The sequence below is a fragment of the Ambystoma mexicanum genome, chromosome 10 (assembly GCF_040938575.1).
Source record: "Ambystoma mexicanum isolate Mex_15411 chromosome 10, UKY_AmexF1_1, whole genome shotgun sequence".
NCBI classification, from domain to species: domain Eukaryota; kingdom Metazoa; phylum Chordata; class Amphibia; order Caudata; family Ambystomatidae; genus Ambystoma; species Ambystoma mexicanum.
The window spans coordinates 892,559,669-892,573,720 of record NC_090932.1 but is presented as its reverse complement, the minus strand read 5'-3'; the positions used below and the strand labels follow the sequence as shown (position 1 = coordinate 892,573,720).

The 14,052-nt window shown below is 44.6% G+C and overlaps 1 protein-coding gene across 1 annotated transcript in view; it reads left to right on the top strand.

Annotated features, from left to right (window-relative positions):
• The window catches only part of RFC4 (replication factor C subunit 4), a 302,679-nt gene that overhangs the window by 46,584 nt on the left and 242,043 nt on the right, over positions 1 to 14,052 (top strand). The window contains exon 2 of the mRNA XM_069618636.1: positions 7,914 to 8,049. Coding sequence (XP_069474737.1) covers positions 7,931 to 8,049 — 119 coding nt within the window. The 5' untranslated portion in view covers positions 7,914 to 7,930. The remainder of the gene's footprint in view (positions 1 to 7,913; positions 8,050 to 14,052) is intronic.

The window sequence follows — 14,052 nt, the reverse complement described above, 5'->3', positions numbered from 1 at the left end:
TCCTCTTCCTTGTGGCAGTAATTGGCGAAGACTGATAACCGAGTGGGCCATAGTTAGTGGGGGGTAGGGGTGGGAAGCCTGGGTCGAGGACCCTATTGATGCATGAACTGTACTACTGAGAAGGCTGAAGGTGAAACGGGGAGACCAGTGGAAGGGAGTCATTCCACCTGGGTAAAACACAGTGTGACATGACTGTGAAACTAAGATATCAGGAGATGGGAGTCATTCTCCTGGTAGAGCTAGAACTACATGAAAAAGCCAAGAAGCCTAGGGAAGTTAGTAATTCCCCCAGGTTAAAGAAAAACACAGTCAAGAGATAGTCGTTCTCTTGACAATTGAGAAAGCTGACCACAGAACCTTAATCCATGGGAATTGAGTCATTCACCCTGGAGTGAATAAACTGAACTTTCTGACAGTGTGTAACAGTCCTTTATTTGTGGAAGTATTGGGACCAGGGGAAGGGAGTCATTCTGCCTGGTTAAGAACTTGCAACCCTAACTGCGCTGCCACCTCCAGGCGAAGTCAGACCTTCTCCTGGGCCAAGAACATTTATGCTACCTTTTTAATTTAGTTATAAGTGTAAGGGACAGGGGTAGCATTTTGACACGCATTGGACTTTTTAGTTAAGATGGATATTCTAACTGATCCTTAGTATATTAGTTGCGATAGGGGAAATCTCATAGAACTAGGAATTGCTAGGTTTTCTCTTTCATTTTAAGACGATATGAGTCTATAACAACCATTATGCCACCGGTGTGTCTTCTCCTCCTTCTGCACCCTTACTCCCCCTAAAAAAAGATTTCTTTTTAAAAAAGCAAGCATTGGCAATGCCAACAGTTTGGGCTTTTGCGTAGGCATGGGAAAGGCACTTGCCGGGCACAGCCATAGTGGTATTAACTACCCATTGTTGCTAGCAGATACACAAATGTGCCAGTACCTGGGCATCTAATAGCAGTGCCTGGCAAAAGATTAAAACGTTTGCAGAAGACAAAAATGTTGCTTTGCCAATGTTTGTTAAACATGTCTTCAGTGAAAGACACGCAGAGTGCTTATAAATCGAGTGGCTGAAAGTAGGCCTCGTAAGACATTTATATTACACCAGTAGCAGGTTTACAGGTCCAATTAAGTCATTAACTCTCGGAAGACTGCTTTGAAACAACACTGGCAGACACTTTGATGAATAGTAAGTCTGATGATAGGCTTGATTTAAAGCAAGCTCAGAGTTCCCATTAGGAGGTGTTTTGGCCTACAGAGGCAGGAAAGGGTGGGAATGGCCATAGGGATTAGCATGGCCATGGGCAGGCACATAACCAAGCGACGCCTACGGGACTCTGTGTGTCTCCTAATGTCATTCTTCCTCCCCATCTGTCCTCCAATGCAATAGTTTTAGTTTGTAGGTGTTGTGACACCTAATAGCCCAAACTAAAAAGTACTGATGAAGTATCAGGTGGGCTGGATCAATAGTGAATGTTGATCCTGATCAGAGTTTAATCTAGGTTTTAGTGGAGTGGTAGGTGAGGTGAGGCAGAATCTTGAGTATATTCAGTAGTAGATTCTTCAGAACAACCGGAGCAGTATTGGTAATTAATTGTTGATGCTTTAGTACCCTGTCCAGAACCAAAGGTTGCAGAACCTGCCCCCCAATTTTAGAGGGCATGCTGAAGTTAACTGGCTAAAACAATAATCTACTTAGTTGAAAACTGAAACGATGTTTTCATTCATACCATGCTACACGGCTACAGAGATGGCACTTTGTGTTAGCGTGACCAAAACCAGAGAGAAGGCTCTGGCAGGAAGAGCAAACATGCGCTCTCCTGACATTGCTTATCTTTGGCCTTTTGTGTAGGACCACAGAATTAATATTCGCTTAAATAATATTTTTAAAATCCAACTCAAGTCTATTAATTGCACCAAAGGCTCTTCGAGAATTCAAACTGATGACTGCAGGTTACATGCAGATTTGATTTGGTTTTCCAGCTGTAGCCTCCATCCTGCCTACTTTTGGTGTGATTCTTAAACCATGCATTTGTTTAGAGATTGCGCTGCACGAGGGTTGTCGTCTGAGCACATCTGCGCACATCCTACATTGGTCAGAATTGGGCATTCCAGTAGGAGTAAATGACTTGCATAACTTAAGTTACCACATTTTGTAGGGGAATTTTTTTACCAGTGCTTTAGTGAAATGAAAACAGTGGGTTTGGCAGAACTTTGCTTGTACTCAACGATCTATATTAACTAAAGTAGAAGTGAATCTCAATGCACTTTCTTGCATGTGATTAAGGGATGATGTACATTGCTTTAAAACAAAGCAACACAATTCTCCTGCTAAACATGTCAAACATTAATTATTTTGTGATCTGCAGTTAGTCTGGATGTCATTCATGTTGTTCAGTTTCAATATGTAACTGACCCCTGCACCCTACCTCACTCCCCAGCATAGTGTCGTTGATTGGCTACATTCTACACCCAGACTGAGAACAGAAGATGTGAATGGGGAATTCCCCGGCCTTCCCAGTGGCAGCTAAGAAGACCTAGAGCACTGCTGCTTCCTGTAGACAGTAAACGGGAAATCGACCACTGGGTTGGAGAGCTTACACACATGCACACATAGGCCTCACTCTGAAGTCCTGTTGGACTTCTGCCCGACTGCCCCATCCAATTTCAGCAAGTTACATCCCCAAAGCTCATTTAGCTGCTCAGGTCCTGGCTTCTCCTTCCAATAACCTACCCACAAGGCTCTCTGCCAAACCATTGAAAATGTCGGCCACACAGGCACTGAGTGGTTTCGACCTGGACCTATCCTCACACAGATTTCGCATCTTCCATCGTCTCGCTACCAACCCTAGCCAAAAACAAATGGCAGAATGGTATTATACAAGTCCACTTTGCTAAGGCACACAAAGGACGCTGAGAACAGCCAGTTCCCTGTAAACTTCCCAAGCAGACCACTGAATCGGGCAGTAGCTTCTGCCTGATCCCAAGATGGTGTGCAAAGTGCCAAACCCAGTAGAAAACGTACCATAGACATGGGATAAGGTGAGAAAAAGGGACATGCCACAAGTGGAGGTGGCATCAATCGGACCACATATTATATTATTTCAAGGCATAAATTAGTTTTCAAAAATTGATTAGCAGTTTACTAATTACATTTTTCTTTGTTAGCAAACAAACCCATTTGATTAGCAATTTTGTACTGATGTTTTTAATGCCACCAGAAGGTACTTGTACCCAAGAAATAAAATGAACAGTACAGCAGTTTTGGATACCACTGAAGTAAGACGTTAGTGAGATAAGTCAGGCCTCGCAAATACTTTCTGTAAAATGGTGCATGTCACCGCAAACCCACTTTAGTTTGGCACATTGCTGACACCCAGAGGTCAGCCATGCACAGCAAAACTTGTATTTGACGTTTACTGCAAACAAAGTAAGGTTTAAATAAAAATGTCCAACCTCCCCAGCAACTGGTACTGGCCCTTCTTAAAATCAACTTGTCTATGCGAGTGGGGGAAAATACTTTGCAAGCCCTGGATGAGTGTCTGTAAAATGGATAGCTGAATGAACGGACAAACATAAATAGATGGTAAAAAGCCTCTTAAAACCATTTCGCCAGCTCTCTCTACTGCAGGTGCAAATATATAATACAACCATAATCAAAGAGCAAAGTGAGCTGTGGAGGCCAACTACAGTGTGCAGTTTTGCAGTAGGTCTGTAGATGTACAGACTGGATGAAACTATTGATTGCTACTTTAAGTAAATATCAAGTTGGCTTTGTTTATCCATTATGTAAAAGACTAGGAGTGGATGGCATAGCAGCCAGAGAACTGGGCAAACTAGGCAGAATATTGTAGTTTATTGGCCATCTCACTTTCAGGGTAGCGGGTAAAAACCAACATGGTAAAATAGGATGTCAAGGAGTATGGGATCAGCTCATGGGTTGAGCACAAGTCGCATGCTGTATGTACCTAGCAGGCCACATGACTGTTTGCCATCAAAGCATTTGGATGCGTGGTCATGTACATTTGCAAAGTTGTACACTCGTCAATATGATGCATCTTCCCCAACAAAATGAAATCTAGTTGACACAGATATTTAGATACACTTCACTGTAAAGCATGGAGACAATGTAGTGTTTTACAGTAGCAATACTTTATGCATTATGTAACCTATAACATTTTTAGAACCGGAATTGAAAGCCTTTAAAAAAAATAACACCACCACATACTGGTATTTGGCAGACGGGATACAGTTAGCTTAATAACAGTATTATTCTGATTATTTCTAGTTTGCAATTATTTGAAAAATTAAATGTGCATAGCACTCCCACACAGGCCTTTTTGCAGAGGAGTAAAGGGGATGATTACTGCTGCACTCTCTCTCCGTTAGCCCCTTTGAACCTGTAGTGAACAGAGAAAAGAGGGCGGAGATAGCTCTGAAGGCAAGAGAGGAATGCAGGTATACCCATTGTATAAAAGACAGGCAGGCTCTACTATTTGTGTGGGGGACAGTGTTCCTGGAAGATGGTGTTGGTGGGGGGCAGTGAGAGCTAGGGAGAAAGATGCGCTAGTGTGAGAGGGAGAGGAAAATAAGAGCTAGACCGAGTGAGAAGGGACTATGTCCTGAAGAGTGCAGGAGCAGTCTGCAGGACCAAGAGTTAATTTGTACAACATAACCACCCCAGCCCTAGCAATGTCTATTGTTAAAGACGTGAGTAGGGAAACTGAAACAACCCCTGAGTTTGTAAGTGACTTGTTTGCTGAAAAGGGAACGCCACCATTGACTTCACTTTATGATATGCCAAGGAACATTTAGAATAGGATATTCTGTCATCTTCTAAAGTAGGCCATGCCTCACGTTTTACCCGATTTTATCGTGCCCTCTTTAAGGAAGGCATGGTATCAAAGTAAGACAGACACAAAGTGACCACAGTTCAATGGTGTTTATTGAACTTTATCAAGGTGGTGAAAAACGCCTCCTTAAACCAAAATCTAAAATGGGAGCAAACTACGACCAGCAAAATAATAATAATGCAGTTCTAGTGGAGTCTTGTCAAAATGAAAGGGCCTATACTAAAAAACCTATTGCCAATCCTTACCGCTTAGTTACAAATAGTGTGGGGTAATGTTCATGAAAAAGTAAGTGTTCACAAAATGATAAGTCAGGATGTTCAGGCCATTGGCCTCCCTTCCCCATGTTTTCAGCACGGGACAAGGCGGTTCACTTGAGCATAGCACACTCCTGGGCTTCTTCGGCACGAGGACACAGTTCTATTACATGCATCAAGGCCTTCTATGCCCAAGTCTTTTAAGTTATTAAAAGTATCTTGACCCAGAGGGCCTGATGTATCGAATGTATCGAACAAACAAAAAAAGTTCCCTTCCAAGTATTGAAGTAGGGTGATTCATTCTTCACCCTGGATCCCCCTCTTCGGGGCTCAGATCCTCTTCTCCAATGCTTATGTTTTCCCGGGTGACTCGCGGTCCACCCCGGATCCCCCCTCAGCTGGGCTCGGATCCCCTTTTACACAATTGTCTCCCTCAGCCAGGCTCGGACCAATTACAATTCGTATTTGCAATCGAAGACTTTCGAATGTGCAGAGAGTTTGGCTTGACCCATTGCAGGACCACTTTGATTCACAGCATTTTACACTCTCAGTTGCATGCCTAACTGAGTCCTACGAATGACAACCCACATGGTGCAGGACACTCTATATATGGCAACTGCTTTGGTTTCAAAAGTTCAATCACTCCTTGGATATTCAATTATATCTGCGTCGCTCATCACATAGGCCTTACACTCTGTTGTTTGCAGATGTCTTAATACAATGTTGCCACTTGCAACCTTGGTTCTAATACAGACTGGTCGCAACCTTGGTTCTAATACAGACCGGTCTGCGATCAGTCTCCCCCCACTCACCGGCTATGCTGACTTTACTGGAGCAGCTTCCTTGTAGGAGCCAAGGACAGTACCACGGCGGCAATCGCTCCTCCCCGCCTAGGCTATCGATGCAGGAGAGCCCCGGGTACCTTCAACGCACAATGCTCCTTTCTGCAGCTTCAATTCCCTGTCTTATGTTTCTTATTCTCGAGGGCTCGTGAAAGTAGCGGTTTTCTTCCTCTGAAAAGGATAAGGGCAATTCCCTCCTTGCAGCCCTTTCTGGTCTTGCCGCCTTTCTCCTCGTGTTATACTGCCATCTCCGAACTGCTTCTTCCTCGTGTTTTTTGCCTTGCTCAGAGTGTGTTTTTGTGCTCTTCCTTTTATCCGTGTGGGGAAGTGTGATGGAAGTCAGGCGTGTGTGATGATCAGTAATTGCCTGACTCTGCCTGAACTTTGTGTTGTGACATGTCCGGTATACGGCTCTGGTGGTAGTCCGTTGTCGCTCACAATGAACTGTCGATGAGAAAGTGTTTGTGTCGGGAAAGGGGGCTAGGGGTGGTGGGGGGCGGTTTGAGCTTCTAGGTATCCTTCCTGGTAGGATGGAGAAAAGGTGTTACCGGGAAGGGTATATCGCGTCTCACCCTTCGGTGTCCCACTTCCACTCGCCGAAGACCCCTTTTCCAGGTGATCCTCCCGCACTGGTCCATCCCCAGGAACTGTATCCAATAGCAATGGCAGTGTCCTGGTCACCTGGAAGACAGATACCCAGGGACTAGTGGGTGAGACACCTTCAAGTTTCTCACACCTCTCAGTGTTTGATTTATGCAAAATACTTCTTAATTATCGTTGCTCTCCAACGGGTCCTTTTTTCCTCTTCTGTCAAATTTAAGGTGTTGAACCCAGCCTTGCGTATAAGGTGTGTAGCAGCCCTTTTTTGTTCCCTAAAACGGGGAAAGTCTCCTAACCAATGAAAACTGGGAGTAAAAGTACTCCCAATAATATGCTTGGACGGCCAGAGCATTGCCACAGGAAGGAGCTGTACTGTTGTTACTGCCTCATCTGAAGTCACTTTGAAACTTGGTGCAGTGGTATGTGCCTTGTAAAAAAATAAAATAATAATAATTAACCCGGTTGCATTTGCAGTGCTGCAGATACGATTTTGAAGTGGGAGTATTTAACTCCCTGTTTTTTTGAAAGTTGGGATTAAAATTCTATTTTTGGGAGCAAAAAGTAAGTCCCATTTATTCAGTAACATCGATTTTAACAATAAAACAGAAATGTTTTTGTAATAAATATTCATACACATTAAAAGATAGTGTTTACCCATTTGGATCAAGCAGTCACAATAACTACTGGCCCAAAGAGATCAGGGGGGGGCAGGGGGAGAGGGAGGAGGAGGAGGAAGGGAGAGAGGGATAACAAGCTCCTATTGTGTACTCCCTATTTTTCTCTTTTTGTTAGTATTTGCCAATTTTTAGGGAGTAAAAGTGGTTGATACACCCCACATCTGTATGGCTGTTCATGTGGGAATCAAGAATCATTTTGCACACAACTTGAAAAACTAGGGATGATAAAATACTCCCACTTCAAAATCCTTCGTGGAGCCCCAATTACAACATATACTGAAGTTTAATGGGATTCCCTTTTTTTGACAAAACGTGTGTACATTTTGTGACATATATGCTTAATTAAAACAGAAATCGGTACCTAATAAACTTCCTGAATCCCATTGCTGATATGATTAGTGTGCTCTACTGATTGAAAACGAGCCCTTACAGGGGGGGGGGGGGGGGGAGTTGTTAATACTTATGGCTAAAGAATCGACACCGGTTTTGTCCTTCAGTCTAATTAAAATGAATGGCAAATGCGTCAAATATGTAACTGTGCACCATTTTAGTGGCATTTCAGAAATATTGCAGGACATTTAAAACACTTTTGTGTTTTGTTGCAAGCGCAAAATTGCTATAAAGCTGGATAGTCTGTCTTGTTTTATGCAATGCTTCCAGCTATGTTTTTGTATGACGCCTTCGTTTCATTAGTTCCTCAAGGTTGAAAGATGCAGGCCTTTCTCAAAGGCGGCTCAACGATCAGCACCAAACCCGTCAAAGAAAAAGCAGCTGCTGGAGCCAACGCCGAAAGCAAGAAACCTAAACAAGTGCCGTGGGTGGAGAAATAGTAAGATATTCTCATATTCTGAAGCGAATACAGTATTTAACTCGCAATGTTTGTCTAGCATGTACACATGCAGGAGGAGCTGTAACCCAAGGGTCATGTGAAATGATCCGAGACGTGTTGTGAGAGTCTGATTATGAGGCTGTACATCACTGTGGTACTGATTTGCGTAGTTTCCCCATAACTGCACGAGGTCTGGCAAGTTCCTTATACTTGGTGAAAAAGCGATCCCTGCTTTTGGGCTAAGTCTGAAAAATGTTGTCCCCTCTCTGTTTGCCTCGTTTTCTGGTTATTGGTAGTTGGTGGTTGTTTGCCTGTGTTGGTGCTCAAAATTGATAGCTTCTGTGCATTGTGTTTTGTAGGTAGTTTGGAGCCTTGCTGTTGAGGTATTTCTAGAAAAGGCAGAGTATTTTGAAGGATACTCCGTTACAGTGGTGTCAAATGGACGTGCCAGTGTTCTTTTTGTTTCTTTGTGTTAGAAAACGAGTTTGCCTGCTGTGCTATGTACTATTTGAAGTCTTGCATTTGGTAGTATGCCATCTCTGCATAGTAGAATGGCATGTAATCATGTAATGAATTGACATGGGGCCTCTACTAGCCTAGCATGTTTTTGTAAATGCTAGCACGGATTAGTATTTACTAGTTTGAGCTGTGGGGCTGATGATTTAACTTGTGTTTACCTGACCATTACATCTTACTTCTGCCCTCCATAAGGCTATATTCCCCCCCTTGGATTTAATGGACTGTTCCTCGTTGAAGAAGGGCGTTTGTGGACTTGGGGTGTCCATACTGCCGAGTAAGTGCGTGGGTCGTAGAATTAGAATTTCTGTTTTTGAAGCACATCAGTCTTGGGCTCATGAGTCTTTCAACTGCCCTGTGTCCTGTGTGATCTATCCTGTTACTGCTGTTATCCCGCCATCAAAGTAGCTAACTGTCGCAGTGAGTGGGCGGCAGGTAATGAGTTATAACTTATTGCCGTGATCTGCATTCATCAGAGTGGTGAATCTCTCTGCTGGGATTTTCAACATGCAGCATCTGTTTGTAGAGGAAGAAAGGTAAGACAGGATTGTCAATTTCCTTGCAGCTTTTCTGGAGACTCCAGCATAGCCACAACATCCTGCTGGAGGAATAACCAGTCATACGTGTATTTTTTGTGCACTCATCTCCACAACTACTACAGGCATGGAAGCCAGCTGTCTATCCATCTTCTTAAGCCTCTTGAACTGCTTACTCATTATGCAGATTTTAAAGGATGCCTTTTGAACCAGCCTCGTTGACGCTCTAACATTTCAGGCAGTAGGTGGCAACCCCAGGTTGATTTGAAAGAGTCATAATCTGGACTGCACTTTAGCAACTGTAGGTGTTACCCTGACACAGTACTGGTCCGCCACCACTTCAACTATGGCATTCACCACATCTAAATCAAAGCATCATTCCGCTAATCTCATGTGCAGTAAGGTCCACCAGACCAGATCTCCATGTTGGCAACAGATTCTAAAAATGCTTCCTGTGCTCTGTAAAGCCAAAGACTTTTGTACAGATTGTAAACTGCATTTCAACACATTAGGCAGCTTCATCCTTTGAGTGCCACAGAAAGCGGTCTTGCTTTGTGAATGGTAGTGGAATGGCGGATAGCTTTCAAGTGTCTGGTTACCTTGATGGCAGCAATTTCCAGGAGGTAATTTCGACTTCTCTGGCTAACTGCTGTAATGCAAACATAACTCACCTCGTATTGCTGAATGTTCATTTGCTAGCTTGATGTTCTGTTACTTAAACTACCATGGATAGATGGTGGGAATGGCAGCCTTAAGAGGAGTTTAGTGATAGTGAGTCCTCTCCTCTTTCCCTCGGTCCTTGCATGAAAACCCACCCCCTCAGTAAGAAGAGGAATCTGTGCTTCCTTCCCTCAATAGTTGACTGGTTGGGCAGTAGGGACTGGGGCTTGTTTACAGGATCATTGAGGTATGTTACATTGGTAAAGAGGACTGGTTGCAGATACATGACCTGAACTGTATGGCAGAGCATCACTGCTTAGATACCATGATGAGGCGACATGGTTCAGAAGAAATCCCAGAAAAGTTGCACAAAGCGTGTGAATGGAAGATGGTGCATAGATGGAGAATGGGTGTGACTGTGATGCTGAATGGAGCAGCTCTCAGGAAGAGTTTGTGAAGTCACTGAAGTTACTTAAAGACTGCAGGGAACGAACATGGAGGCTGGTGGATGAACTTGAGCAATACAAGCCAAGTTAGACTGCACCAGCCGTCCTAGCCACCCTTTAATCGCCTTCCTTCATTATTCTAGGAAAAGCCAGAGCTACTTTTCAATTCTAGCAATTTCCCTTGTTGGGTGCCCCACTTCTGGCTCGTGGAACAACATACGTTTGGACTGTACTTTCAACATCTCTGTTCTAAAGGATGATATTCTTTTGTAAAAGCTTTATTTATTAAGAGATTCATGTCTCAAACCATCCAACAGTACATTAATACAATGGAATACAGAGGCCGAAACACAAAGGAAGTGGATTTACCAACAGAGAGGCAGCTGGGTCAATCGGGGAAACGTTGGAATCGGGCTCTGTTCACAAGTCACTCAGTGACGCAGCATTGTCTTCTCCTGTATAGTTTACACTCTAACCAGTTGCCTGCGATGCATCCAACGGCTCCCCCAGTTCTGACTCGGAGCGTTGATCCAGCAGGTAGGACACAAAAGGACCCCAAATATTCTTGGGTCTGTTCTGCTGCCCACATAGAAAGCCAGATTATTTATCAGTGTCACTAAGCCAGATCGAGTCTTTGAGCCAACCCCGTATTCCAGGAGGGGTCGGACTAGTCCAAAGCAACAGAATACATCTCTGTGCAGCTATCGTGCATGTCGTTAGCAGTTTCCAGCCCTGTTTCAGTGCTACAAGGAGACAACCAAACATACAACACAGCAATTCACGCAGTACTTCTCGGCCCAGAATACTGGAGACCTCCTCCACTACCCCCTCCAAAAAGTTCCACAGCTTGGGGCACAACCACAACATATGAATAAAATCCGCAGATTCAGCATTGCATCTCGGGCATCTATCCGCCCTGGTGTGATTTAAACAGGTGAAGGCGAGCTGGAGCTAGGTACGCCCTATACAGGGTCTTGCATTGAATCAATTGTAGCTGCGTTTTAAATGCACCGCTATGTGTGCGCTTGCAGAGCATTGACCACTATTTGTCTGTGAAGGGAACCCTTGTCGTCAGACACAATTGAATGGTTCGGTAGAGAAGAACGCTATACCACCCACCACTTTTAAGCACATGGGGTGAACACATTTCCCTGGTCCAAAGAATGATAAGACCCCTTCATTGTTTCCAAACATTTTTCATTGTACTTCTGAAACAATTATATACATATGTCTACTGAGAGACACCACACAACAGAAATATTATCTTAGAAAAGGCAGAATCAATTGCACCAAAAATGTCTCCAAGGTACATGACTTAGAGTTGAATACATAGAATTTGCAACAAACAAATCCTACTGTCGCGATTCGTTATGGCAGGGGTCATGGCAAGTGAACAAATGTGAACAAAGAACAAGTTGATACAGTTACAGGAACAAACGGTGAGTGTTTATCACTATGACTCAGCGAGTCCAGGTCTACACCACAGTGTTTCGGCCCTTAAGGGGTTTGAGTATTAGCCTTTCTTAGGGAGCCTTTGTCAGGACAGGTAGACTGTGACTTCTGGGTGTTCTGTAGGAACAAATAAAGTACAGTAAGGGGTGGTGCTAGACGGGGTGTTGCATAGTGTGCAAGGTATTTTAGAATGCACACTTAATGTGCTAGTTATAAGCGCCTATCTACATACATGGAAGGCGCTTACTGTGTCTGCTCAGGGCTGGAACCCTGGCATCCTCCTCCCAGCGTGGTCTACACTTTAGGGTCCCCCGGGGGAAATCGTGTTTGATTAGCCCATACGTTGCAGAGACCACCTGCCTTGCAGAGGGAGACCCCAGTAGGTATTTCAGCAGCGGAAGTGCAGGAGGCATATTGGGGAAACGACGGGGACCACTCTCTAAAGGCGGCTCAGTTTCTGAAGTACTGTAGTCTATGTCGGAACCCTACGCCCATCTTAGCAGAAAATTGTTCCTTTGATACAAATGTCCCCCCAGGGTATAGATCAGCCATGCATTCTATCCCCACGCCCGCCACTCCCGAGCCACAGCTTCGTCACATGTCAGTAGTAAGCTCAATATTCCATAGTTGAAGGCTCGGATCAAAGAGGATATCGACCCGCAATCCCCTCAAAACCCTGTTCCATGCATGCACTGTACACACTCCTGGGTCGAATTTGCATTTATCCAACACTCTTCTCGACACCAGGACCCCTTGTGGTGCAAAAGGGTGCAGCAAGTATTTTTCTATACGTACAGGAGGGCACTAGGGAGTCCCCAGCATCCAAAACAACGCAAAGTACAACTGCGCCACTAGGAAGTACGACTCCACATCTGGTGCACAGACGCCACTGCCCTCCCAGGGGAGAACCAGAGTGTCCCAGCTGACTCGGGGGGTGGTGGGGTACCATGCCAACTTAACTAACTGGGCCTTTAGCTCAGTGAAAAAGCTCACTCCAAGCCACACAGCGATATTTGGGGAAATGTAGGCCACTACCCTTTTGGCAACCGCAATCCGGCACAGTAGTGAGAGGGGGAGTCTGCACCACTCCTCTAACCTTGTCTTCAAAGTATAATGGTACCTTAGGTGATTATCCTCCAGCAATGTTCGGGCATCTTGGCTTACCTGCCACCCCAAGTACATGACTGACGTCTGCTCCCATCTGTTACCTCCAATATCAGGGGGATTTACAGTAAACTAATTTAGTGGGAACAGGATCGACTTTGACCAGTTTATTAAGCCCGAGCCCCGACCAAACTCTGCTACCTCCTGAGACAGCGGTTGCAAGTTAATGTCTGGTTCCTTGAAGTAAAAGATCCCATCGTCCGCATACAATGACACTAATGCGCTATCCCCTCCCAACACCAGGCCACTTATCAGGTGGAAATTATGCAGTTGGGTCACCAATGGCTCAATCGTGATTACAAAGAGCAGTGGAGATAGCGAGCACCCCTGTCTGGTCCCGCAACCCAAGTTAAAAGCCCTGGACCGCTTGCAACCCAGACCTATCGGAGCGTTCGCTGCAGCGTACAGCAAGTGCACCTCCTTCATGTAGTATTCCGGGATGCCCACCTACCGCAATATCTCAAATAGGTAACTCCATTCGACAGAGTCGAATGCTTTCTCCATGTCAAGCAGCGCTGCCATTGCCTGCACCTTAGGATCAATCTGGGCCAATATGGCAAAGAACCTGCACAGATTCAGCGAGGTTGATCTCCAGAGATGAAGCCAGACTGGTCTGTATGGATGTTAGGCACGAATGAATGCAGTACCTTGTGGGAGACTGCACTTACCTTGTCCTCTTGGCAATAGTTAACCCAACCTTTGGTATAAGCATGTACTACACAAGTTGGTAACAGTCAGTTGAATAAGCCTTCTTTAGAAGGGGGCGCAATCATATAACACCAAATATATTTCAATAAATACACACTCTCAGTTGATACCCATTGGGGATGGCACATAGACGCTTCCTACACCCTCGGGTGACTTAAATAACTAGGACAATGTGGACATTGATTTATCACTGACACATTTAGAGCAATACTAAGTGGGAGGTCAAAGGAACGTTTTAGAGGGAGCAAACAATAGTTAACAAATATTCTTAAGCAGCTAAGTACTTTTTGAACCCTCCAATGCAAAGTAATTTAACCCTTTCCCGGGGGAAAGGGAAAGCACAAAGTCAGAGGTAAGAAGTCTTTCAGGGAGCCAGGACAGTCAATGTTAGTTGAGCAAAAGTCTAGGTGAGCTGAACCACTTCTTGCAGGTAGGTAAAAAGTCTTGCACACTGTTTTATAGATCTTTGCAGAACATGAAATCACTGTAGGGCCACACACTGGGAGGCTTGTGAGGGGCAA